Source organism: Musca autumnalis, unplaced genomic scaffold (assembly GCF_047663935.1).
Source record: "Musca autumnalis isolate F117 unplaced genomic scaffold, ASM4766393v1 scaffold_5, whole genome shotgun sequence".
Taxonomy (NCBI): Eukaryota; Metazoa; Arthropoda; class Insecta; order Diptera; family Muscidae; genus Musca; species Musca autumnalis.
This window is the reverse complement of record NW_027412088.1, coordinates 84,004,191-84,031,454: the sequence shown is the minus strand read 5'-3', so window position 1 is coordinate 84,031,454 and position 27,264 is coordinate 84,004,191. Positions and strand designations below refer to the sequence as shown.

The window sequence follows — 27,264 nt, the reverse complement described above, 5'->3', positions numbered from 1 at the left end:
AAAAAAATGTTTCTCCAATTTTTTTCCTGTTGCGCGAATGAATGAATAACTTTTGCCTATTATTGACCATAATAACTTTAATTCCATTTAAATATTAAAGAAGTAAAAAGGGATCAGTCGGTTTTGCCGACAGAGATATACCCTCAGGCTATGTGAATTGAAACTTTCATCTACGGACAGACCGAATGTATTTAGGGTCTTTTCAGAATATTGTGGCCTTTTTTGGACATTTTAACTTGCCGACAAAATTGTGGATTAGGATTAAAGTGAAAAAGTGTTGCGAAGGAGGTACTTAAAGGAATGGACCGACATAGTCCACTATGGGAGTGGATCTTATTTTGAGAGTCATATCTTTTCGATAAATATCGCGCCCACAACTCATTTCAGTGGGTCATCGTATAAATTTTGGACCAGTATACCAGGAAGCATGGAAAACACGGAAAACATAATATGGCTGTAAACAGGACGACAACGAACAGCATCTGTATACATTTCCAAAGGATCTTCGAACAGATCCTAAACTGCACTTAGACACAAATATTGAACTTTTGTGGGGGAGGACCCTAAGGAGAGGACCGATATGGGCCATTTGGAAGTTAAACTAAATTTGGACAGAATATTTGGAGATACAAAGTTTGGTGGTTTTAGTGACATTTTTTTAAATATTGGGGTGAAGTACCGGTATTGCCATATTCGAACTGGAACTAAGTTTAGACAAAATATGACAAAGGCCAAGGGTGCCACCGTGGTGCAATGGTATGCACACCCGCCTTGCACGCTGAAGGTCGTGGGTTCGATTCCGCGGCCAGTCAACATCAAACTCTTTTCAACGGTGGCAAAATACCCCTCAGTAATGTTGGCGACATTTTCTGAGTATTTCAGCCTTGTAGAAACTTCTCTACAAGTGGTGTCTTAGACACGCCGTTCGGACTCGGCGATAAACAGTAGGTCCCATATCATTGAGCTTAATATGAATCGGGGTGCACTCATTGATATGAGAGAAGTCTCCCCTGTCCCGCCTGGGATGTTTGTGGAACAATTATTAATTATTATGACGAAGGCCAAATGTTGGACCAAATCGGTGGATCAGTTCAAGAGATATAGTGCTCTCTTGGCAAACTATCGATAGTTCGAATATCGTTTTGATTGCTGTCGTAAAACGAAGGTTACGTCGGCCACTAAAACAAGTTATTTGGGTTATCTATCGCGAATTATTTAAAACATAATTGCATCCGAGTCCGTTATAAACAGAGCTTTATGACAATGATAAAAACGATAGTCTGACTATCGATAGTTTGTCTGCTGTAGCTCTCCAGGCACTACATATGTTGTCATTGGGTTTCTTTTAACTTACCAGCTGTTTTCTCAAGTAGTACGGACCTGCCACTGAAAAAAACTTTTACCGTTGTAATTGAGGCAGCGAATGCACTCTGTTTCAACAGAAATCAAAGTGATTCGAGAGCAAGTCTCAACGTGAACTAGTCCGATATTTTGTGTGGGAAATAGCCGAAGGAATGGACAAATATAGTCCATATTCGAACCTGATCTATATCTGGTAGATATATTAGGATGTGTAAAGTATGGACCAAATCGGTCAATCCCTTTAAGAGTTAGCATGCGAACAATTTTTCCGAACAGTCCTGAAGGAGTGGAGCGATATGGCTTATTTTCGAACTCAAACTAAGTTTGGACAAAGTATTACCAAGGCCAAGTTTAAGACCGAATCGCCACATCCGTTCGAGAGTTATCTCGCGCTCCAACCACTACATACGGTGTCATAGTTTTCATGCACCTTTCAGGCTATTTTCTCAGGAAGTATGGACTTGCCCCTGATGCAACTTATACCGTCGTCTTGGGGGCAGTGAATACAAGTTGTTACAACAAAAATCAAAGCCACTCGAGAACAGGACCTAAACTCAACTTTTCCGAAAAGTTGTGTGGGAGGTTCCCGATGGAGTGGACCGATTGAGTCCATATTGGAACTTCATATAAGGCTGGTAGAAATTTCACGATGTGCAAAGAATAAATCAGGTCAGTTATTTCATTTAAGTGTTATTGTGCGCACAAATTTTCCGGAAGGAGTGGAAGGAAGGAGTGGACAGATATAACTCATCTTCGAAATTAAACTAGGTTTGGACAAAATATTACGAAAGCCAAATTTTTTACCGAATCGGTTAATTGTGCGCACCAGCCAGACAGACGGGCATAGCTAAATCGACTCCAAATTGTCTGAAACAGATTTCGTCCAAACATACTTGGGGTCTACAGCCATTATTTCGATCAGGCACAATTCGCCCGTATGAAAGTCTATATACCACCGTTAGCATAAATGCTGAGGGTATAAATAATTATGTGGTGATTACAAATTTTTCCCACCCAACATTAATCTTGGCCTTATAAACGCGGAGTGGAGGGACAAAAGCCCGAGTGTAGTGGTTGGAGAGCAAGATAACTCTCGAACGGATTTGCCGATTCGGTCCAAAAATTTGGCCTTCGTAATATCTTGTGCAAACTTCATTTAAGTTCGAAGATAAGCCATATCGTTTCATTCCTTCTGGTACCTCCCATCCCTAAAAGTTCAAAAATGTTCGTAAAAATTGTGGCCACGATAACTCTCTTCTTTAGAAGGTAAAAACCCCTATGGCATCATATGTAGTGGCTGGAGAGCACGATAACTCCCGAACCGATCAACCAATTTTGTCCAAATTTAGTTTAACTTCTAAAATTGCCCATATAGGTTCTCTTCTTAGGGTTCCCCTCCCCACAAAAGATCAACGTTTGTGCCTAAGTGCAGGTATGGCTATATTCGAAGATCGTTTGTAAATGTATACCGATGGTGTTCGTTGTGGTTCTGTTTAAAACGATATTATGTTTTCCGTGGACAAGTCAATGCTTCCTGGCATACATACTGGTTTAAAATGTATACGATGACCCACTGAAATGACTTGTGGTCGCGATATCTATCGAAAAAATATGACTCCCTAAATAAAATCCATAATGGACTATGTCGGTCCATTCCTTCAAGTACCTTCTCCGCAATGATTTTTAACTTTAATCCTAATCACCACAAAATTCTGAAAATACCTCATACATAGGCTGAGGGTATATATCTGTCGGCAAAGCCGACTGATACTTTTTTACTTGTTTTATTAAAGTCTCTCCAATGAGAAATTTCAAACACTGACACAGTTCAATGCACATAACCTCAAAAGCTCAAAAATTAGGCGTTTCCTATTCGTTAATGTAAAATGGAATCGATTAGCATTCTTCGATACGTGACAGTTCGCTTCTATGAAGTTCGTGGGAAACAGTTTTTTTTTATTGACATTGGACATGGATCTGGCATATTTATTCTACCAAATTTAACCTTTCCATATTATTTTTTTTTACTTTTGATAAAAAATTAATTTGATTCTTTCTTTTCTGTTTCTTTTCTTACCTCTTACAGTGGTTGGGTGAAGCTGATCTTCGTCACAAAATGCAAGGTCGCCTCATAGTTGTACATCTGGTGTGTCGTGATATGACATTGCCGCTGAATATGTCTTCGACAAGTGGTAAGCTAATATTTCTTTTGGATTTCTCTTTACATCGATGACTGGTATTGATTGTAAAACTTGTTATTTTTTGTTTTGGTTGTTTTTTTCTCTTTTTTCTTCTGTTTTCCCATAGATCATATTATGCCGCCAAAAAATGTATTTTCTCCATGTGTTGCATTTCGTGTTAATGGTAGTCCTGTAAAGTTTGCCAACAGTAAGTATATTACATTTTGTTGGAAGGATGGAAGGAAAAGTGTTAGAAGAGTCAACATGTTGTGTGCATGTCACCAAATGTTTGCGTCATGTAGGGGTGAAATTGAAGTGACCCCGGTGGAACCTTTTTATATTTTCAATGTTTTGAAAGGTTACATGAGAAAGGTTATAGGAGAATATAAGGAATTATTGGTAATTTAAAGAAGTTGAGAAATGCAAGGCAGCATCTGTTACAGTGGAAAATGGTTACAGACTCAATTTGGGAATTTTTGGATGTATTATATTATTATTATTTGTGGCACATACATATTCACTTACTTAGTTGGCTATAATAGAAGCCTAGAATTAGATATATTTCCATGCGCTTGTTTAAAAGAGGGTTAACATTTCAACTCGCGAATCAGAGCGGCAATACCAACATATGATCAATTCGCATTTTAGATGGTTCTCCGACCTGAGTCTCCATCCGAATTACTGCTACAAAAGTTATGATGCGCCTAAACAGCTCTAAGCAAGTCTCAAAATTATTGAAACCTGCCAGAATATCACCCCACTGTAGCAGAATCCCTCCTTATGTTATCATTAAACCATATTCGTGAGGTCAGAAGATATTACCGCTAAATTAGCACCACAAGATTTTTCGATGCAATACGTTTTTGGCTGCTAGAAGAAGCCATCCCGGCTCCATACCGACGCAGTAGCTCAATTAGTACAGCGAGTGGTGGGAATACTCGCAGCTACCAAAGCATAAGCGATCACAACGAGGGACAATTAAGGCCACGATTATCAATATACATATGTCAAGCTGTACCCATTCATTCACCTGTCTTCGTATAACTGAAATTATATATGAATTACAAAATAATTTTAGTTGCTAAAGAAATTTTACACACAAACAACCAATGAAAATACAAAGTGGCGCAAAAGTAATCCTCCTATCAGAAAATGCTATAAATTTTGCGATTGTCCCCTAATGTCAAACACATGCGAAATGCACGTTAATAAACAATGTTACGCTACACTGCTCCAGAACGCGTAATATTGGTGACTATTTATTTGACCAATAATTGGTCGGTGACTTTGGCACAACGTGAATTTCGTCGCAGATTTTAGATTTGACCGCTCCAGACTTCTTTTTGTGGGGCTTTTTGAAGTCGCGGGTTTATGTCAACAAGCGTCAGACTCTTTCAGATCTTAAAGAAAATATCCATCAAGAATGTGAGGACCTATTGCCGGGAGTTTTTGGCCAAAGTAATGGAAAATGCCATAAAAAGGGCTCAAATGTCAATAAACTGTGGCGGTGGCCATTTATCTGACATCATATTCTCGACTTGATGTAAAAAAAAAATTAAAAGACCAAATAAAAATAATCCACAAGAAGAATCAAAGTTTTTCTTTTTTTTAATTACAGCCAAAAAAACATCGGAAGTTTACTTTTGCGCCACCTTGTATTTAATATAGCCCCAATTTTTCGGAATATCCCTCCGATTTTTTCTGTTTGTAACTCATCGAAATAATCATTCGGAGCAGGGTAAAATTCGGAGCCGATATATACATGTCCGTCTGTTGCCATCACTCTAGCGTCCGCTATAATTGAGAAAGAACGTCATATTTTTCCACCCAAGTGTATTTTTTTCACAGGCAGGTCAAGTTCGAATATGGGCTATAACGGTCAACTTTTTGGTATAGCCTCTATACAACGGTTCCTACCGATTTCGAGAGCGGCAATATATCCCAGAATGCCTGCTCCTGCTCTTTTGGTCCGTCCCAGCAAAGCTAATAATCCCGGGAAAATTGTTGAAATTGTTCCGTTTGTCCGATCCGCATCCAATGGATGTATGAAATGGGCGCACTTCCGATGCCACTCTGGTCTTAGTTGCTCCCAGGACTACTGCGATGTTGGTGCTTTCTACGCCAGATCTTCTCCCAGCGTGTCTCCAACTTCGTCGACGAAATCATCGTCGTCGGAATACGGGACACCCCCGCAGTCTCCCCAACAACACTCGCATCATCAAACACCGCATGTTGTTGTTTTGTGCCCGTCCTAGGCAATGATCAGAGGAGGGAATTGATAGGTCCACATTTTGCACGGTGAACGAAGACGCTCCTATGACGATAAGAGGAGATTGCCATATAACGGAACGTCTCGATTTCGGGAGCGGCAATATATCCCAGAATAATCGCGGGAAAATTGTTGAAATTATATGAAATGGGCGCACTTCCTGTTCAGGTCTGAATTGCTCCCAGGACTACTGCGATATGAGTTATGTTGGTGCTTTCTACGCCAGATCTTCTCCCAGCGTGTCTCCTACTTCGTCGTCGGAATACGAGACGCCCCACAGTCTCCCCAACAACACTCGCAGCATCAAACACCACATGTTGTTGTTTTGCGCCCATCCTAGGTAATGACCAGAGGAGCATATTGATAGCTCCACAGTTTGTACGGTGAAAGAAGACGCTCCTACGACGATAAGAGGAGATGATCACAGCTCGCCAGATATCACCATTATGGCAAACCATCCTTCGATCATCGTCTCCGTTAATACACCAACCGACTTCATAACCTCTTATTGCCGCACTTTTCTAAACCATAGAAAAACTGAGTAGCAAGTGTTCATGAATTTACCAATCACCGCTTCAGAGAGCTGCAATTCCCTCAGATCCTCGGGTAGTTGAGAGAATTTGTGGGACATCATCACAGCTGCAGCCCCGCGCTACATACCTACGAGTTTAATATCGGGAATCAAACCAATTTTTTCAGTAAAGGCGACGGAACTGGCTAATGAGCGTGATGAGATTCATTGTAGGAATCCTGAAGACCCTAGCAGACGGGCTAATAGGTGAACGAACTTATGTGGACAAACGCAAATCCAAAGCGTTGGGCCTCAGTCCATCGTTAGCCACCCATATTGTACCAGAAGCCTGGAAAGTTGGCAGGGTTATGCCGCTGCTGAAGCCAGGCAAGGATACCGACGGAGGTGAATCGAACAGGCCGATCTTCCTCTTGTCGCCAATGACAAAAAATCTAGAGGCACTACTCCACACCCTTCAGACGGTATGGAGATCGTAATGTATGCGAATGATTGTACGATATTGACGTCGGTTCCTATCGTCGATGATATACATATGCGATAGGTTAACTGTTTACATAGCTGACCTAGTGTAGATCTTCCATCTGAGGAATATAAAAACATCCACCGCTAAATTAACTGTCACACTATTCACCAACTGGACGGCTGATATGAGGCTTACCTTGAACATGTTGGTCGATGGTGTCCTGATTTTGACAACTAACTACCACCTGGACGGCTGATATGAGGCTTCCCCTGAACATATAGGTCGATAGTTGAGAGCACATTCCGGGACATCATTACAGCTGCAGCTCCGAAATCAAACCTAATTTTCAGCAAATGCGACGGGACTGGCAAATGAGCGTGATGAGATTCATTGTACGAACCCTGCAGACCCTAGCTGACGGGCTAGTTGGTGAACGAACATAAGTGGATAAACGAGAATTCATCCAATGCGTTGGGCCTCTCGGAATCTCGGTGGTAACAAGTGTCCTCAATCCATCGTTTACCACCCATATTGTACCAGATGCCTGGAAAGTTGGCAGGGTTGTTCCGCTACTGAAGCTAGACAAGGATACCGACAGAGGTGAATCGTACAGGCCGATCGTGCTCTTGTCGCCAGTAGCAAACAAATTTAGAGGCTATATATGCAAATGATTATACGATCTTGGAGTCGGGCTTTCGTCGATGACATACATATGTGATAGGTTAAGCATTTCTTCAATCTGAGGAATATGAAAATATCCACCGCTAAATTAACTGTCACACTGTTCACCAACTGGACGGCTGATATGAGGCTTCCCTTGCACATGTTGGTCGATGGTGCCCTGATTTCGACCATTAACTACCACAAGATATTGGGCGTAACGTTCGATAGCATTTTAAAGTCGTCCGCGCCCGCCACAGCTAATTGCGTCAAGATCAGAAATAGGAAAAAGATTCTCAAACCGCTGGCCTGCAGCACTTGGTGTGCTGACAAAGAAACCTTGTTGACTTTTTATCAAGCTATAGGCCGGTCTGTGGTAAGCTATGCGGCGCCACTATGGTATGCAATTATAATCGCTATGCAGTGAAAGAATATTCAACCCTGCCACAATACCAATCTGAGGACTGCAGAACTGCCTCTTTATGACATAAATGGACAATCTTCATGAGGAGACGAAGATTTTACCGGTACCTGAACACAACAAGATGTTGTCGATGAAGTATTTGCTTGGATATTACCGCTGTGAGCATCCTTGCTACGATCTAGTGGGCAGGCTTCCCCCATCCAGGCACGTCAGGAGAGATCTTCATGAACTAGAGAGAGAAAGAGGTCCAAAGGTAAAAACGAGAACATCTAGACCAACGAGCCTATCAGGTATGCTTGAATAGCATTCACACTGATGCTGTAGCGTAGACAGTACAGAGATACAGTGTGAATTCCGTACATGGGGACCAACCCATCGCAGCAGAAGAACGCTGCCAAGGCAAACTCGAGTGGCTTTAGCCCAGTTAAGATCCAGACGATGCAGCCGCCTCAACTCATATTGGATCCGAATTTATGGCAAGATACCCAACAGATGCCCTGTATGTGGAATGGGACCCCAAGATACGCTGCATTTGTTTGGCTGCCCAGCTAACCCCACTCACCTGTCACTGATTATTTATGGACACAGCCAGTCCAGGTCACAGAATTGTTGAATCTGGATACAGAAGTACGAGAACCAGATACCTGAATAAAATATACGAACAATGATGTTAGCGTTTTTACAACAACAGCAACATCATAGGTCCACATTTTGGTATAGCTCCCATATTAATGTACCTCCCGATGTTACGATGTTATTTTGAAGATATAGCTAAATTTTTTGACTGAACTAACTACTTGTAATTTGAGGTTCCTAGAGGTCACAAAACTTCTTCAACTTCTCATCATAGCTCCACGTTTTTGTATGGCCCAATAAAACGGTACCACCGATTTTAGATTTAGTTTTTATCTACATTTTCGTGCAAGTTAGGATGTCCTTTGGCAGTTATTGTTCCCAGTAGTTAAAAACTTCGCAATCATAGGCCCATGTTGTGACATAACCTCCATATAATGGCACCTCCCGATTTCAAATATTTTCAGGTTTTTAGTTGACCGAATTAGCTAAAGTTAGGTATTTGGGCTTCCCATTTGCCATCAACCTTAACGATAGCATTACTTACTTTCGTATCAGAAAGAAAGTTAGTTACTCCATATAACTTCAGAATAATTGATTGTGGAGGGTATAAAAATGTCGGCCCTGCCGAACTTAATGCCTTTTAACTTTCAAAGTAGCCTACCTACATTCTAAGAGTAGGTAAATTACTCAACATTTTATTAAACTAACAGTTCCTAATTATTTTTGTTTCTTCCTAGATGTCTCCGAGGTGCTCTTTCAATCTGAGGCCACCACAACATTGGCCTCCACATCGGATGGTATGTCAACCAAAGAGTACATCGTGATTGGTGTCTGCAGCCTGCTGCTGGGGCTGATTTATGTTTCTTCAGTATTCCTCTATCTACACATGAAGAAACGCAAGGGTCGGGATCAACCAAGAATGCGTAATTCTCTCGATGATTTGGCTAATGAAATAAATTATCCGAAAAATGATCAAGTAACATTTGGCGCACCATTTACAAGAAGTGGTAGCCTCTATTCGGTGGGTAGTATGGCCACATCAAATGAGCCGAGGTCACGAGGTAGCCTAAGTAGCCTTAAGGAAGAAATGGGTATTGTTAAAAACAATCCCTTGCTGCAACATTTCCCACAACTGAACGATCATCATTCGGGCTTTACCAGTGATATATCGAATTCGGCATCGGAATGTGAAATGGATGGTGGTTATCATGATAAAATGAAACAGGTAAGGGTGTATTGGAAGGGAATAAAAATATTATTGGGATTTATTTTCCTCTTTCTTTGCAGATGCAAACAAATGCCTTGATCCATCCCCAAATGGGTATGATGTCCAGTGGTGGTGGTAGTAGTGATTCACCCAAGGGGTCTCATCACTCCTCCAGCAATGGCAATGGTGGTAATGGCAGTTCTACCTCCACCAATGAGGATAATTTAGATAATGGCAGCAATGGCCAGGAAACGGAATGTTTGCCCCAAGAAAATGTGGCCATCATTGAGGATATTATGACCGAGGAGAAGTTGGAAAATCTTCGAGCCATGGTTAATGGTAATGTGAGGAAGAAATTGTATTTCAATCCAGCGTATTTTGAGCCTCATCTATTGGCGGTAGGTTTTTGAAAAATTTTTTCAAAGTTAAGATTTTTAATATTTTGTCTGTAATTTCCAGCAACCCCCTCCTGCAGCCTTGGAATTTTTACAAAAAATCCGTGAAGTTATTGCTATAGCCAAATACAAAATGGCCGCCAAACGTTATCAGCCCTCGCTAATTATGATCCCCGAAGAAAACTCAGCACGTTCAGATACGCCCTCGCTGTTTGGTTCACAAGCCCAGGGTGACACTTGCCAAGCCTGTGCCAATAATCGCTGCAGTGGTCATGTTAAAAATTGTGGCGATAAACGTAATACCATTGAAAAATGGTTGGAAACTGTCAATCTCAACGAGGAAAATCAAAATGGAAATGCAACAGCAAACAATCAAAGAGAATCGGTGACACCTAGTCCGGAAAAAGATCGTCAATCTCCAAGGGGATCAACATCTTCTTCGTCGCAGAGTAGTAACAGGCCACAGGTTGGAAATTCAACATCCACAAGAAGAGGTAGAAAGGAGATAATGGCACCCAAGCAAAGGCCACCGCCACCACCGGCTACGAAACCACAAGGATCCAACTCTAATAATCAAAATAAAAACAATGAAATGGAAAAGCTGCACGAAGAGGAGGAGGAAATGTCGCCAGATCATCATCAACGCCAGGAAACTGAAGGTGATAACGCAACATTCCAAAATTATGAAAAACCTGCCCAACCCATGAATTCTCTCAACATACCCATACTGCATCACAAATTGGAAACCTATTCCGCTATTACAGCCTCAGCGTATATGTATGGTTATGCTGAAACGGGTGGTGAACTCTACAACAATCCCAAATTTACCCTACACGATTCACCCAATGCTTCGCAACGTAGCCGTAGCTCATCACAGCGTTCCAAGACTTCGCGCAAACGTTTAGATGTGCTGGATCATTATGCCGCTGCCTCCACCCCCACCTCCCTGACTTCAGCGGAACGCCAACATTATCACATGTTGAGGAATATGGAACAAATGAATGATTCATTGGATGCTGAGGCCTTGATAAAGGAGTACACCGCAACCTTGAGATCGAATAGCAGTTTCCATGTAGATATACCCACACCCGATTATGATAGTACCATGGAAAAGAAAATCAAAGATATTTACAACAATACCCAAGGCAGTGTTCCATCGGTGCCCACTCCCGACTACAGTTCTCTCAGTCGCCGGTCTTTGAAACAATATCAACCAGATTCTCCGATTTATAGGAGGAAATCTCCACAATATTTGATTGTGGATTATGAAACCGATAGCTTGGAACGCCTGGAGTCAACAAAGCGGAAATCTTCACAATCCTCGTCATCACCCTCCTCAGATGTTAGTTCCCAGCTTAGTCCTAGTCTCAGTACTGCCCTGCCTTTAGAAGAGGAATTAGAAATTAGTCACACCGTATTCGGCCACGAGGGAGGGACATTTCAAAACAAGTCCCTGAACACCAATCAAAAGAAAATCCTGCGGGCCATGGACTCGAATAGCTTGCAAAAGGATATTGCAGCCAGGATAAAATATGATACACCATTTCGCGGCAGCATGACCATAGAGGTGGAACATGAACCACCCTCAGATTTGGAGAGGTCCACAGACAGTGATCAATATGAACCCGACACCTTGGATCGTAAGCCGAAGAAGCAAAGCTTCTGTGATGTTAGTAACTGGTCCAGTGTTTCGGACATTAAGAAGGAGGTTAGCTCTCCACCACAATCCTTGCCCGACATGAATCATCAACAACGGCCGTTGGCATCCAGCAGTATGCTGGATCTAACGGGAAAGAATTCATTTCGTCTCAAGACCAACTCCACACACAATAGTGCAAACTGTTCTTTGCGTAAAAACAGTCGAGATTCGGCCTATGAGAGCCAGGTGGAGCTGAGAAGACAGTGCACGCAGAATCATGATGCCCAGGAGGAGGCTAAACAAAATGTCAACAACCTGAGGGAGATATATCAATCCTTGTTGGTAAGGCAGAACAGTGATTGTAGTTGTAAATGCGGCGGTAAGGCCACCAGTTTGTATTTGCAAGAACAACTGGATGATCTTACGGAAAAGGGACGCCTACTCACGCTAGAGGCCAAACACTCAAGACGCCAAAGACCCAGTGAGCCACCAACACCACCGCCTGTTGTGGAAATTTCCAATGACACTCCTAATAAATGTACCATAAAAATTCTAACGCCCAAGGCGAAGAGAGAAAACGGTGAGAAACGGCCCACGGAATATGTGGAGCCGAGAATACATCAAACACGCTCAATGGATGAAATATCGCCCAGGAAGAAATCTCCTTCGCCCAAACCAACGCGGAGTCCCAGTATTACACCCACACCAACAAGAAAGCGCAGCATATCCAGCTCTCCTCTACCGCCGCCACCTCCACCACCAACTACCTCAGCTTCTACCACTTTGAATAGTCGTACCAGCCGCTCCAGCTCTCAGACAAGGCAATATAATGTCAATCAATCGGCCACTGAGGAGGATACCCTCAGCAATCACAGTGAATGTACCGAGGTAACGGGTATATCTGGAACCATGACCAACTCGGAATTTGGTGGTTCAATTCGAAAACCCAATTTACCCTATACCTGTAACGAAGAGGAAGAAGAGGAGGAGGGTGAGGACGGGGAAGAAGAAGAAGAAGAGAATTCTTCGGAAAGTAATAACCCCAACGAATCAGTGGAAACCCGGCAACACCAATTACCCACCCCAGAAGCGTGTCAGGCGGTGAAGAAACTAAAATCAGAAGATTATGGTGCCATATTTAATACCCAAATTAAAGGTTTGAGGAATGACTATAGCCTAAATAAATACCTAAACCGTAGAAAATCTCAAGAAAAAATGGAAATTTGTGAGGAAAGTTCTCAGAAGACAACTCCTCTGGATTCTCCACAACTGGAGACCAATAACAACTTGAAAAACACCTCCGACATGGATCCAAATAAATTGGATGTTATCTCACTAAGTTCGCGGTCAAATCGTAGCAGTAGTCGTCTATCGGATCGTACCAAGGAAATGTATCGTAATGCTGGAGTACCTGTCGGTATAGCCTATCCACAACGCAGTACAGCCAATACGAGCACATCGCCCAATTCAGCCACCAATACACCTGCCACACAAGCCACAACAAATGTTCAAACAGTATATCGTTGTGAAATCGAACCGGTCCAGCTAACGCATGGCATGCAAATAGCCATGGGTCTTAAGGATCGTCCGAAAAAAGCCAAAGATATCAAAAATGCCTGGAGGAAATTTGTCAGTATGGCCGCTTCGAAATTTAGTCCCACCCAAAGTCCAGCACCACCATTTGACAAGAAAACTACCTCTTCTATATTGGATGCCCTAGAAAGGGATGAGGGAATATCATCATTAATAGAGGGACAACCTAGAGTCTCATCGCCCAAAAGTACCTACTCCGCACCGGCTAGTCAAAATTACTATGAACAACGATTTGGTCCCAGACCCCTACAGGAAATGGACAGTGGTTATATGAGTGCCGATTCGGGAGAGGCCTTGAAACGTAGCTTTTATGATCGTTATAATTTCAAATTAATGACAGGGCGAGATCACATTATTCGCGTTGATACAATAGAAGATAATTCAGATATTGAAAGTACCTCAACGGATCAGCAGAGGTCGGCTCAGGATAATAGTCGCTTTGAAGATTTTGAACATATCAATGAACAGCAACAAGAAATGGGTAAAAGTATAGAATTGGGTGCCGAAGACGATGATGATGATGACGAGGAGGAGGACGGCGAGGGTGAAATGGAGGGCCGCCATGTTGACAACGACAGTGACAATGATTCGGATAAAACCCTAACACACACGAATACCCACGATCATTCAACAACAACACGGTCATCTTCTTCAACCACCTTCAATACCTCGGATGAAGACGATGATGATGAGCATCGTACCACCAGCTATGGTTCATCTGAAACTGATGGCGAAACAAATCCCGAAGATATGTGGGAATCGGGTGCTGAAAGTGTTGAAACACATTCAGTTTTATATAAAAATGTACGCAAATCTATGGAAAGATGAAAATCATGAATGGACCCTTCCTTCATTGGCATGTGAGGGGTTTTTTGTTAGGTTATAGAAAATTAGTATAGGCGTTATAGATGATTAACTAATATCTGTACTATATAAACAAAATTAAACTAAATAAGACTATTAAAAATATAAAGTATATTTTTAGCGCACCCTTTTCCAGCTCCCACCTACTGTCTCTCTTTATTCACTGTTCACAAGAAACATATGCGTTTGCTAAGTTTGGCATATTTATTGTTTCTCTTAGACAATTTTTCGTTTAATTATTACATGTGGAAACATAGTGCTTCCCTAATACAGGGTATATACAATATCCATTATATGCCTCCAGAAATATTTTTATATATCTCTTAGTGTAGTTTTAGGGAACATATTCTTCATAGCCGTCATACATTCCTATTAAAAACATTTCGTACGTTTGTTGTAATTAAATCATAATATTAGCATAGATAGACCATCATTGCCTTAGAAAATGAGTCTGAGTTACCTTGCTAACAGAACTTTTTCTTAACATAACATTTATGTGCAATTTCATAGCAAACAAGTGCAATAGGCTAGTTTTTCGTGTAACTATTGTTTAAAGAACAATTTAATTTGAAATTCTTTATGAAATCACTCTTTTAAATATACATTAATTTTATACATATTTCTTAGCTTAATTTATTTTAAATTTTATTTTTTAGATGAAAAATGTGATAATTTTTCCGTTGTCAATGGCCGGAAATGTGCAATGTCTTAGTTTGTAAGTCAAATGCAATATTTTTGAATATTTTTAGCAATTAATTACATTAAGAATATATACATAATTATTTTATAAGATATCATAGACTATAATAACAGCTATGTAATCCAAATAGCAGTTTTTTTTAGCATTAGCGTATATAATTTATTTTGTAATTCCAATATCTATCATATATACTAATTTTATCACATGTACGTGTTTTGTATTATTATATGTTTTTAATAAATATTCGAATATGTTTGTGTCACAAAAACAAATATAACAACGAATTATACTTTAACAAAAAAAAAAAAATAGTTAAATTATGATGTAAAATAATTAATAAAATTATAAGACAATATTACAACAAATGCATTTTTTATAACTGCTATCAAATACTCGCTATTTTGTTAGCAGACAAATTTCCTAAATCCTTGAAAGATGTACACTAGGGTTATGACTTTTTTACAACATGGTATCATATTTTGATGACGTTTTCATAAGATTAGATAAAATATGCCACCGTGGTGCAATGGTACGCACATCCGCCTTGCACGCTGAAGTTCGTGGGTTCGATTCCCTGGCCAGGCAACATCAACAATTTCAACGGTGGCAAAATAATTGTACAAATAAATTGTACATATTTTTGGGTCAGTTTTAGGCACTGGGAAAAATCAGACAGTTAAAAATAAATGTTCCAAATATAAATTTCCAAGTGCCATAAAATAGCACATGTTCACAATTCAGCGCTCTTGCGCGCTGCGTCTGCGCCAGCGGTTCATGTATTTTAAAGAATAAGAAATTCTAAGCGGGTATAAAATCTATTTGTGTGTAAGTCCACAAATAGAGATACCCAGATGACCCAAAATGTTCGATGACAAATCATGAGTTGAACCATGGGTGCAAGTGACATGTCATAGGTGAAATTTTAGGTGAATCACCAATGACATTTACAAGGGAGTGACACACACTTTCACCAATTCATTGTCATAGCATCTTGCACCAGTTCATCATCATACCATCTTGCGCCAGTTCATTGTCATGGCTTCTTGCACCAATGCTTTGGATTCGGATTTTAGCCAATCATAAATAAAATTTGCAATACAATTATGTAATTTGTTGAATTAATAAGAATACAATGCACAGATGATTTGTATCGCGAGATGTTATTACTATTTATTTTGTATGTAATTTTTAAAATTATATGTATATTATATTAATCTGCAATATCATATTTATCTCTTCCGATTGCAGCAAGATATTTCTTTCAACTTGGGGTTCCGTTTTTCCAATATTCGATAAATTATGTGTCAATCTCGCACCAGGTTCATCATTGCCATGTTTTGGTGGTCTCATTTAAACCCAGCAAAATTTGAAGAAAGGGGTTCCATGCGATAACGTGATTCCATGGCATCTTTTGCATTGCTTCAAACGAAGTCGTGAAAGATCCGATCTTTTCATCTGCCCAGCGAAAAGTTTGCCTCCAAAGAGGCAGTTAAATGATATGTACAAGTGATTTGGAAGTGCATCAAATTATGCATTCTCACTCATGATTTTTACAAGGGAGTGACCCCGGAAAGAGGCACTCCATTGCACCGCATTTTAACTGACCCTTTGGCATTGCATTTTAACTGAACCTTTGGCACTGCATTTTAACTGACCCTTTGGGGTAGAATAGGAGGCAGTCCAGAGCACGTGTTTTGAATAACAAAATAAAATGCATTTATTATTTGTGTAAAACAAAAATATTAATAACTTTATTAAATTAACACAAATTATGAAAATTCTCTATTGAATTCAATCGCAAACATGTGTGTTTCCTCCGCTCTTCATTTAATCCAAGCTTAAGTGCTTTTGCTTCATCTGCTAAGATTTCGACATGTACTCCAACAGCACTCCATTGGGAAATTTTCTTCTCGTGAGCTACCGGAAAAATGTTCACAAATTAAATATTATTTAGTTTGTATTAACAAATGTTTGGAAATGTTAACACGATTATCTCTTTTTCGAAATGTATTCCGCTGACTGTAGAGATGTACAAACTGATTTATGTACATGTAGGGATCTGTAACAACTGCTAATAAAATGTAGTGAACGGAGTGCCTTTTTCAAGACTCCGTTTGCACTGCATCCGGATGCTGTTAAATTGTGAGGAATTGGAGTGCCTTTTTCACGACTCCGTTGAACTGCCTCCGGATGCAGTTAAAATGTGACAAATGGATGTGATTCTTTAGATTGCATCCAAATGCGGTTAAAATGTGTGGAATGAAGTGCCTTTTTCACGACTCCGTTTGAACTGCATAAAAACATGCCGTGAAAGAACTAGTCTACATTGCACTACTTTCAATTTATTTTGCTGGGCTGCATTTGAACCCATTCCATCGATCCAATAGAGATGAATTTTGTGTTTTTATTTATACAAATTTTTCTAAATATATAAGAATAATTATTTACAATAGGCTTGATGTTGTCGGAGACTCGAAATCACAACCAACGTTGTTAAAACATACGTCGTAATGATAATATCATTGCAAAGGGTTGGTGAAAATTATATGCCAAAGCATTGGTGGAAATGACATGCCAAAGCATTGGTGAAAATGGCATGTCATAGCATTGGTGTAAATGACATGCTTTGGATCCAAAAATTAATAGCATCTTCATCGATGAAGATGCTAAAAAGATGACATGCCAAGTCACTTGCACCCATGATTGAATGGCATCTTAGTCATCGAACATTTTGCTGGGTACTTATTTAGATAGCTTTTATTCTAAACAGAACTAAGAATATATTCCCAAACGCACCGATCTTCTACTATGCTTCTCCATTTTTGGATGCCATGTTTTGTGACATCATATTCAACTTGGTCTTTCCATTTGAGTTTTGTTCTTCCCTCGGCTGCCGTAACGTCAAATGGCTCGTATTAATATTCCGGTGGCATCTTTATCCGTCCTGTAGACATGACCCAGGCAACTCAATAATTGCAGCTCGATATGTTTACTATATTGGTCTTGGTCGGCTGGTGAAGCTCGTGTTTTATAGACCACAAAACGAAACAGGTCATATTGTTCCATGAGCCGAACTAAGAATATATTTCCAAACGCACCGATCTTCTACTTTACTTCTTTAATTTTGGATGCCATGTTTTGTGATATCATATTCAATTTGGCCTTTCCATTGGAGTTTTGTCCTTCCCTCGGGTCGCATAACGTCAAATGGATCGTATTCATATGCCGGTGGCATCTTTATCCATCCTGTTAACATGGCCCAACCAACCCAATAATTGCAGCTCGATATGTTTTACTATATCGGTGTTGGTCGGCTGGTGGAGCTCGTGGTTTATACATCGGGTCTTTTTCATACTTCTTTTTAATATCCACAAAACTAAACAGGTTTCCAAACACAAAATATATGTTTCTTTTGTTTTATATCAATTTACATTGTATTTTTAATTAAAATATATAAATTTTGCCACTATCCATCACTTTCATCTGACTTTTATTTTCATTTTAACAATTAACACAATTATTCCTGTACATGAGTATTTGATAATTTATTGTGCGGGTACTTATCAATTTATTTAGACTCATGACAATATTATGACAAAGATTGGATCTTTCACCACTTCAATTTCATTCATGAAAATTCGATGAAAAAGATCGGATTTTTCACGACTCCTTTCGCACTCATACAAAAGAACCAGTGAAATCATGATTTCACATGAAATCACTTCCATTTAATTTTGCTGGGCATGGATGCGCCCAGTAGGTAAAGTGCACATTTAAGTGTAGGGACAAAACAACCCTCCATGTGCTCTGTTGATTTGAGTGTCTTAGATTAGGCTAATTTAGATTAGTTTAAGTAGTTATTAAGTAAAATATTATCAAATAAAATCAGAAACGAATAAGCACTCGAACCGTTCGGTTGGTGTTATCTTTTCTCACTTTTCAATACCCCTCAGTAATGTTGGCGACATTTCCTGAGTATTTCAGCCATTTAAAACTTCTCTACAAGTGGTGTCTTAAGACACGCAGTTCGGATCGGCAATAAATAGTAGGTCCCATATCATTGAGCTAATACGAGGGATGCACGAAAACTACCAGGCCTAGGCAACATCGCGTATTGCCAGGAACCATTTGACATTTTTTTGAGAAGTTTGACAGTTTTTAGCCTTGACTTACTCAGGACAGTTTGTCGTGACCAGAAAAAATCACTTTGCATTTGCATTTTCGTCCAAGAACTTTTCACAACTTTTGGCGTGGATAATCACCGCAAGAGTGTATCGATCAAATTAAATGTTTGTATGTCGATAAAGGACCATCCTATAAGACTATGAAAAACTGGTTTAATGAATTCAACCGTGGTCGGCATTCGGCAAAACGCGAAGATCGTGAGGGTCGCCCAAAATCGGTCGTTGTGCCAGAAAAAAAATATGCCGTGCATGAACGGATAATGCGAGATCGACATGTTAAATACCGTGAGATAGAGGCATCCTAGGGAATTTCTTCCACCAACTAACATTTGATATTGCACCTGACCGCAAAAATGGAATTTTCTCGTTAGGTCCAGCAAAGGCTCAAAAAAGGCTCCTGTGAATTGGTTCAAATAAATTGTGCATAAAATCGATTGCGGTGCTTCAAACGCCGTTTATAAAATCGTCACATACGACGAATCTAGGATCTATGCTTAGGAGCCTTAAACAACAGCAGGGATCGGCCGTTTGGGTCTTCGAAAGCAAGCACTTCAAAGCAGAAGGTTGCCTGTTTCTTCAGAAAAACTAACCGTGTGGCGACTATACAGCTTGAGATATATAGGATGGTTAATTCTGAGTATTACAATATAATTTCTTTGCCTGAAGTCTCCTGAGAAATTCGAAAAACGAACAAGAGAAGACAAATCATTCTGTATCATGACAATGAGGGCTCTCACACATCTCTCGACTGTTTGACCTGACTGGGGATCCAATGACTTCATTTGATTTCAGCCCATCAATAAAAAAGGCGTGGTCAACGATTTTTGTTGCCTGAAGATCCTTTAAAAGCGTTCAAAAACCATGTTCTGGAGGTGTTTCAATCGGAGTGGAAAAAGAGATTCAACAATTGGTTGCTGGAGACTACTTATGAAAACAATAAAACCGTTTTTGATGGCAAATATTCGCGTTTTCTTTTATTAATTTTCTCGTTTAGAGTTATGCTGGATGATCGAAAAATTTTTGCAAGTGAAAAAAGAATGCCAAGGACTCGAACGTTTTCATTGTTAGGCCAGATCGTTATCGTTCTGCCCTCGTATGAATCGGGGTGCACTCATTGATACATATGAGAGAAGTCTCCCTTGTCCCGTACGGGATGTTTGTGGAACAATTATATAGATAAAATCTTAATTATAAGGTGATTCAACAAAAAGCTCACGCACAAAGTCATTTGAAAATTATTCTATACGAGCAGGTATACACCACATAACCGAAATGGCATAACCTTTTTCTCACTAAATTTAGTATCATATTATTACACATATATCATTTGATATCATATATAATTTTATTTCATATATCATATCAATTAAAACTGGTTTGTGCGGGACCTTCTTCAATGTTTAAATGGAATAAAAGTTATTATAGTCAATAATAAAATTATTTCCAAAATTTTTTCGTTTCATGGTATTTTGTTCAAGTAATTATTTTTCAAAGAGGAAAAAGGGCAAAAAGTAATCATAACACATTCGGTACGCTTCATTCAAAACCGTATTTAGTAATCTAACACTATGTATGTATATTAGGACGGGGCGATTTGCAAACCTTAATGGACGCGTCACGTTTCTGATTTCTGAGATTGTACTGAGCACAAAAGTTCACTAGACCATATGTCTACGGTAAAATTGAACCTCCCGATTTTGACTTTAAGATTTTTATCCGCGTTTTTGGATATTTTAGCATATAACAGCTAAACCATTGAGATTTTCGATTCAACACTAAGACGATTCTATCGTGTTCCTTTGGGTGATTAATTGTTTATACCCTCCACCATAGTATGGAGGGTATATTAAGTTTGTTTTTCCGTTTGTAACGCATTGAAAAACTCATTTGCGACCCTATAAAGTATATATATTCTTGATCAGGGTAAAATTCTGAGTCGATCTGAGCACGTCCGTCCGTCCGTCCGTCTGTGGTAATCACTCTAGCATCCACAAAAATGGAGATAGAACGCTGAAATTTTGGGAAAATGCGTCTTTTGTTTGCAGGCAGGTCAAGTTCGATGATGGGCTATATCGGTCCACGTTTTGGTATAGCCCCCATATAACGGTACCCCCTGATTTACGGTATTTTGACGTTTTAAGCTACATTTTCAGACCGATTTAGCTATAATTTGACATTTAGGCTTCTTAAGTGTCAATAAACTTATATAACAAAATTTGTGGACATAGGTCCACGTTTTGGTATAGCCCCCATATAACGGTACCCCCCGATTTACAGTATTTTGCCGTTTTTAGCTACATTTTCAGACCGATTTAGCTATAATTTGACATATAGGGTTCCTAAGTGTCAATAAACTTATATAACAAAAGTTGTGGACATAGGTCCACGTTTTGGTATAGCCCCCATATAACGGTATCTCCCGATTTACGGTATTCTGACGTTTTTAGATACATTTTCAGACCAATGTAGCTATAATTTGACATTTAGGGTTCTTAAGTGTCAATAAACTTATGTAACAAAAGTTGTGGACATAGGTCCACGTTTTGGTATAGCCCCCATATAACGGTACCCCCCGATTTACGGTATTTTGTCGTTTTTAGCTACATTTTCAGACCGATGTAGCTATAATTTGACATATAGGGTTCTTAAGTGTCAATAAATTTATGTAACAAAAGTTGTGGACATAGGTCCACGTTTTGGTATAGCCCCCATATAACGGTACCCCCCGATTTACGGTATTTTGGCGTTTTTAGCTACATTTTCAGACCGATGTAGCTATAATTTGACATTTAGGGTTCTTAAGTGTCAATAAACTTATATAACAAAAGTTGTGGACATAGGTCCACGGTTTGGTATAGCCCCCATATAACGGTACCCCCCGATTTACGGTATTTTGCCGTTTTTAGCTACATTTTCAGACCGATTTAGCTATAATTTGATATTTAGGGTTCTTAGGTGGCAATAAACTTATATAACGAAAGTTGTGGACATAGGTCCACCTTTTGGTATAGCCCCCATATAACGGTACCCCCCGATTTACGGTATTTTGACGTTTTTAGCTACATTTTCAGACCGATTTAGCTATAATTTGACATTTAGGGCTCTTAAGCGTCACTAAACTTAAATAACAAAACTTGTGGACAAAGGTCCACGTTTTGGTATGGCCCCCATATAACGGTTCCCCTAGATTTATGGTATTTTCACGTTTTTAGCTACATTTTCAGACCGATTTAGCTATAAATTGACATTTAGGGTTCTTAAGTGTCAATAAACTTATATAACAAAACTAGTGGACGTAGATCAATGTTTTGGAATAGCCCCCATATAACGTTATCGCCTGATTTCAGGTATTTTGACGATTTAAGTCGCATTTCTAGACCGATATAGCTATAATTTGATATTTAGGGTTCTTAGTGACCAGAAAACTTATATTCGAACAAATTATGAACATAGGTACATGTTTCGGTATAGCCCCATATAACGGTACCTCCTGATTTTCGGTATTTTGAGATTTTTACCTACAAGTTTTAACAGAATTAGCTGTAATTTGAACATTTGACATTTGAAGTTCTTACAGGTCAAAACACCTCTCCACCAAAATTGTCTGAAATTTTGGGAAAATGCGTCTTTTGTTTGTAGGCAGGTCAAGTTCGATGATGGGCTACATCGGTCCACGTTTTGGTATAGCCCCATATAACGGTACCTCGGTATAACGGATTTCGGAATTTTACCTACAAGTTTTAGCCGAATTATCTGTAATTTGAACATTTGACATTGTAATTTGAACATTTGAACAAAATTGTCATGAAAGGTCGATGTATTGATAAAGCTCCCATATAAAAGTACCTCCCGATTTTCAGTAATTTGATGATTTTAGCTACAATATTAAACCGAACTAGCAGTAATTTGACATTTGAAGTTCTTAGTGGTCACAACACCTCTCCATAAAAAATTGTCAACATAGGTCCATGTTCGGATATAGCTCCCATATAACGGTACCTCCCAATTTTCAGTAATTGGCAATTTTAGCTACAATTTTTAACCGAACTAACTTAAAAATTTGACATTTGAAGGTTATAGTGGTCACTACACATCTGCATCAACAATTTTCAACATAGCCCCAATATAACGATACTTCCCGATTTTCGGTACTTTGAGGGTTTTACTTAAAATGTTTAACCACGTAGGTCCATGTTTTGGTATAGCCCCAAAACAAACCTCCCGAATTTCCGTACCTTACCTTTATTTTTTGGACGAAGTTTCTGTAATTTGAAATTTAAAAGCCAACAAAAATTCTGCAACAAAAATTGTTCGTTTAAGTTCATATTTTCGTATAGCCCACATACCTCCGAACTAGCTGTTAATGACATTTGAAGTTTTCACGTTATGTACCGATTTTCGGTATTTTGAGGATTCTAGCTACAATTTTTAACCGAATTTAACCCACCAAAAATTGTCAACATACATAGTTAGATATAGGCACCATAAAAAAAGGCCTCCCGAATGAAGCATTTTATGTACATTATCTGACATTTTAAGGTACCCACTTAAAGTTGGGGACAGGACAACAACTAATTATTCCATTTTAGTTAAGAATATTTTATGGTGGAGGGTATGAAAAGTTCGGCCCGGCCGAACTTAACACTTTTTTACTTGTTTTATTTATAACGGTAAATGTAGTGAAAAACGGGGTTTCTAAGATTTTTTCCCCTTTATTAATTTAAAATATGTACATTATTAGCTTAAAATTTAGTTCTTAAAGAAATGGTTAAAACAACCTTACATCTATAATACATGTGCTATAGAATATGTTGTGTTGTTACTAATAAATAAGTGTAGACACAATGGAGAAGGAAAAGATAGTGAAAAAACCTTCAATAAATACTAAGATTTTTAAGTTTAAACGGCCATAACTTCTTTTTTCACGACGGATTTCTATTGATCCTTTTTCCTTGTAAAGGAATGAATAATATCTTTAGATCAAGCTGTTATTTTTTAAAGGTAGGTTAACAAGTGGTTATGTTATAGTAGTTGAAGTGTGAAAAAACGCACGATAGAATTTTTGCATCGGAACGCTTGAATATTTTTCTGGTCAACTTTTGTAGCACATTGTCATTTATCGACATTTACCGAAAAATTTTCACTGTCTCAAGGCCAAAGAAGGAGTTGCAATTTTGCGATGTTCTAGAGAGTTCTTAATTATTGTCTTGGCTACAATTTTTATCTTAGTGTTGGATCGAAAATCTCAATGGTTTGACTGTTATATGCCAAAATATCAAAAAACGCGGATAAAAACGTTCACGTGAAAATCGGGAGGTTCGCTTTTCACCGCAGGCATATGCTATAGCTGACTTTTTTTTTTAAACAACGCATCAATGCGCCAGCGGTAATAAATACAAGGGAGTACGCGGGGTTACAATGACGTCACAATGTAGAAGCATAATTGAATAGTCGAAACACGGAAAAAAGTATCAGTCGGCTTTGTCGACAGAGATATACCCTCAGACTGTGTAAATTGAAAAACTTTGTTTCCTCAAAAAGCTTATGTATTTAAGGCGTTTTCAAAATTTTGGGCGTATGAAACGATAAAAATGTGGATTAGGATTAAACTTCAAAAGTATTGCGGAGGAAGTACTTAAAGGAATGGACCGACATATTCCATTATGAAATTTGATCTTATTTTGGGAGTCATATCTTTTCGATAGATATCGCGCACACTAGTCATTTCAGTCAGGAATCATGGTCTTGTCCACGGAAAACATAATATCGCTGCAAACAGGACCACAACGAACAGCAACGGTATACATTTCCAAAGGATCTTCGAACAGACCCTAAACTGCACATAGACACAAAAGTTGAACTTTTGTGGCGGAGGTACACTCAGGAGAGCACCGTTATTGTCCATTTTAGAAATTAAACTGAATTTGGACAAAATATTAGGAGATCCAAAGTTTGCACCAAATTGGTTGTCCCCTTCAAGAGACATAGTGCATACTATTTTAGTGACATTTTTTAAATATTGTTGGGAAGTACCGGAAGTTGTGGACCGGTATTGCCCATCTTCGAACTGAAACTTAGTTTGGACAAAATCGGTTGATCAGTAGTGCGATTCTCTAGCTCATTTTTTGAACATTAAAACGCAAAATTATGAATGAAAAGTATCAATAAAAGTTGAGAGCACTGTTGCTATCGGCAGGATTTAGCAACAGCTTTAATTTGGTTGTTAACTTACCGAAAAATTTCATTAATTACCGAAATCATATGCATTTTAATTTTACCGATATTTGTCGGTAACTCGAAAAATGAGTTACAGAATTCCACTACTTTTGTGGGGGAGGTACCTGAAGGAGTGGACCGATATTCTTATCTTTAAACTTAAACTAAGTTTGGACAAAATATTACGAAAGCCATATTAAGGACCGAATAGCCACATCCGTTCGGGAGTTATCGTGCCCTCCAACCACTACACAGGGTGGGGTAGGGTTTTTTTACACCTTTCAGGCTATTTTCTCAGGCAGTATGGGCTTGCCCCTGATGAAACTTGTACCGTCGTGGGGGGGAGGGTGGTGAATACAATTTATTACAACAAAAATTAAAGCGATTCGAGAGCAGGCCCTAAACTAAACCATTCCGAAATTTTGTGTGGACAGACAGACAGATGGACGGACATGGCTATATCAACTCAAAATTGTCTGAAACGGATTTCGTCCAAACATACTTGGGGTCTAAAACCATTATTTCGATGAGGCACATTTTGCCAGTATGAAAGTGTATATACCCTCGTTAGCATAAATGCTGAGGGTATAAAGAGCTCAGGCATAAATCAAATGTTTCTATATACATTATATACATTTATGAGCCTATGAACGTTCGTACGCAAAGAATTATGTTTGAGTATACTTGCTGCGTAATACCCATCTGTTGGAAGCTTGCCGCATTACACAGTCGTTCTCTACATATTTATTAGTCTATGGTTTAAGTCTATAATAACACATGTTACTGCCATCTGTTGCTTCCTTTTGACAACATATTGTCCCAAATCTTACATGGCGACATCTCGTGAGCATTTTCTATAAATGACTATGTGTAAGTGTAGACAATCACCATATGCTATGTTTTGTGAAAATAGCAAAATATAATTAAATGAAGCATACGTTAAGGGGGAAAATTGTAGAGTTGTGGAACATGTTACTTTACAATTGTGTTGAAAAAAGATATATATAACAGTGGATAGGAATAAACAATTCCTAAAAAAATAGTTGCAACACGTACATCATATTCGAATCCTTGTGAAAACTTTTACTGGAACATCGGCTACGTAAAAACGAGTGATAAGGCTATAGTCGGGACGGGACCAACTATGTGATTCCGTACACCACTACCCCGGTGTATTAGGGTTATGACTTTTTGGAATTTTTTCTCAAAAATTATTTCCTGCAGTGAGAATGAATGAACTTCTGCTTATTATTGTCTAAAATAACATTCATTCAATTTAAGTTTAAAAGAAGGTTCAGCACAAACCACTTTGAAAAAAAATTTGAAAAAATACTATGAAATGAAAAAAAAAAAAATTCTCAAAAAATTATTTCCTGTTGCAAGAATGAATGACCTTTTGCCTATTAATGACTAAAATAACTTTTATTCCATTTAAATATTAAAGAAGGGCCCGGAAAAAAACACTTTTAATTTATATGATATATGAAATAAAGTAATATATAATATAAAATGATGTAAATGTTATAATACCATTGATAAAATTAGTGAGAAACAAACGGTTATGTCATTTTGGTTGTGTTGTGTGCCCCTATACATTGTTTTGTTTTTGTTTATACCCTAACGAGGGTATATACACTTTCATACGGGCAAAATGTGCCTCATCGAAATAATGGTTTGGACCAAATGTGTTTCAGACAATTTGGAGTCGATTGAGCAATGTCCGTCCGTCTGTCTGTCTGGCTGGCTGGAGCGCACGATAACTCTCGAACGGATCAACCGATTTGATCCAAAATTTGGCATTCATAATATTTTGTCCAAACTTAGTTTAAGTTCGAAGATGGGCTATATCGGTCCACTCCTTTCGGTACCTCCCCCACAAAAGTTCGAAAATGTTCGAAAAATTTGTGCGCACGATCACTCTTGAAGGAAGCAACCGACTTGATCCATACTTTGCACATCGTGAAATTTCTACTAAACTTAGAAGAGGTTCCAATATGGAC

The 27,264-nt window shown here is 38.9% G+C and overlaps 1 protein-coding gene across 1 annotated transcript in view; it reads left to right on the top strand.

Annotated features, from left to right (window-relative positions):
- sha (shavenoid) overlaps positions 1-15,136 on the top strand; it is a 136,467-nt gene extending 121,331 nt beyond the window's left edge. Inside the window, exons 7-11 of the mRNA XM_073988547.1 lie at positions 3,449-3,554; positions 3,670-3,750; positions 9,204-9,691; positions 9,754-10,071; positions 10,133-15,136. Coding sequence (XP_073844648.1) covers positions 3,449-3,554; positions 3,670-3,750; positions 9,204-9,691; positions 9,754-10,071; positions 10,133-14,128 — 4,989 coding nt within the window. The 3' untranslated portion in view covers positions 14,129-15,136. The remainder of the gene's footprint in view (positions 1-3,448; positions 3,555-3,669; positions 3,751-9,203; positions 9,692-9,753; positions 10,072-10,132) is intronic.
- Positions 15,137-27,264: the final 12,128 nt, after the last annotated feature.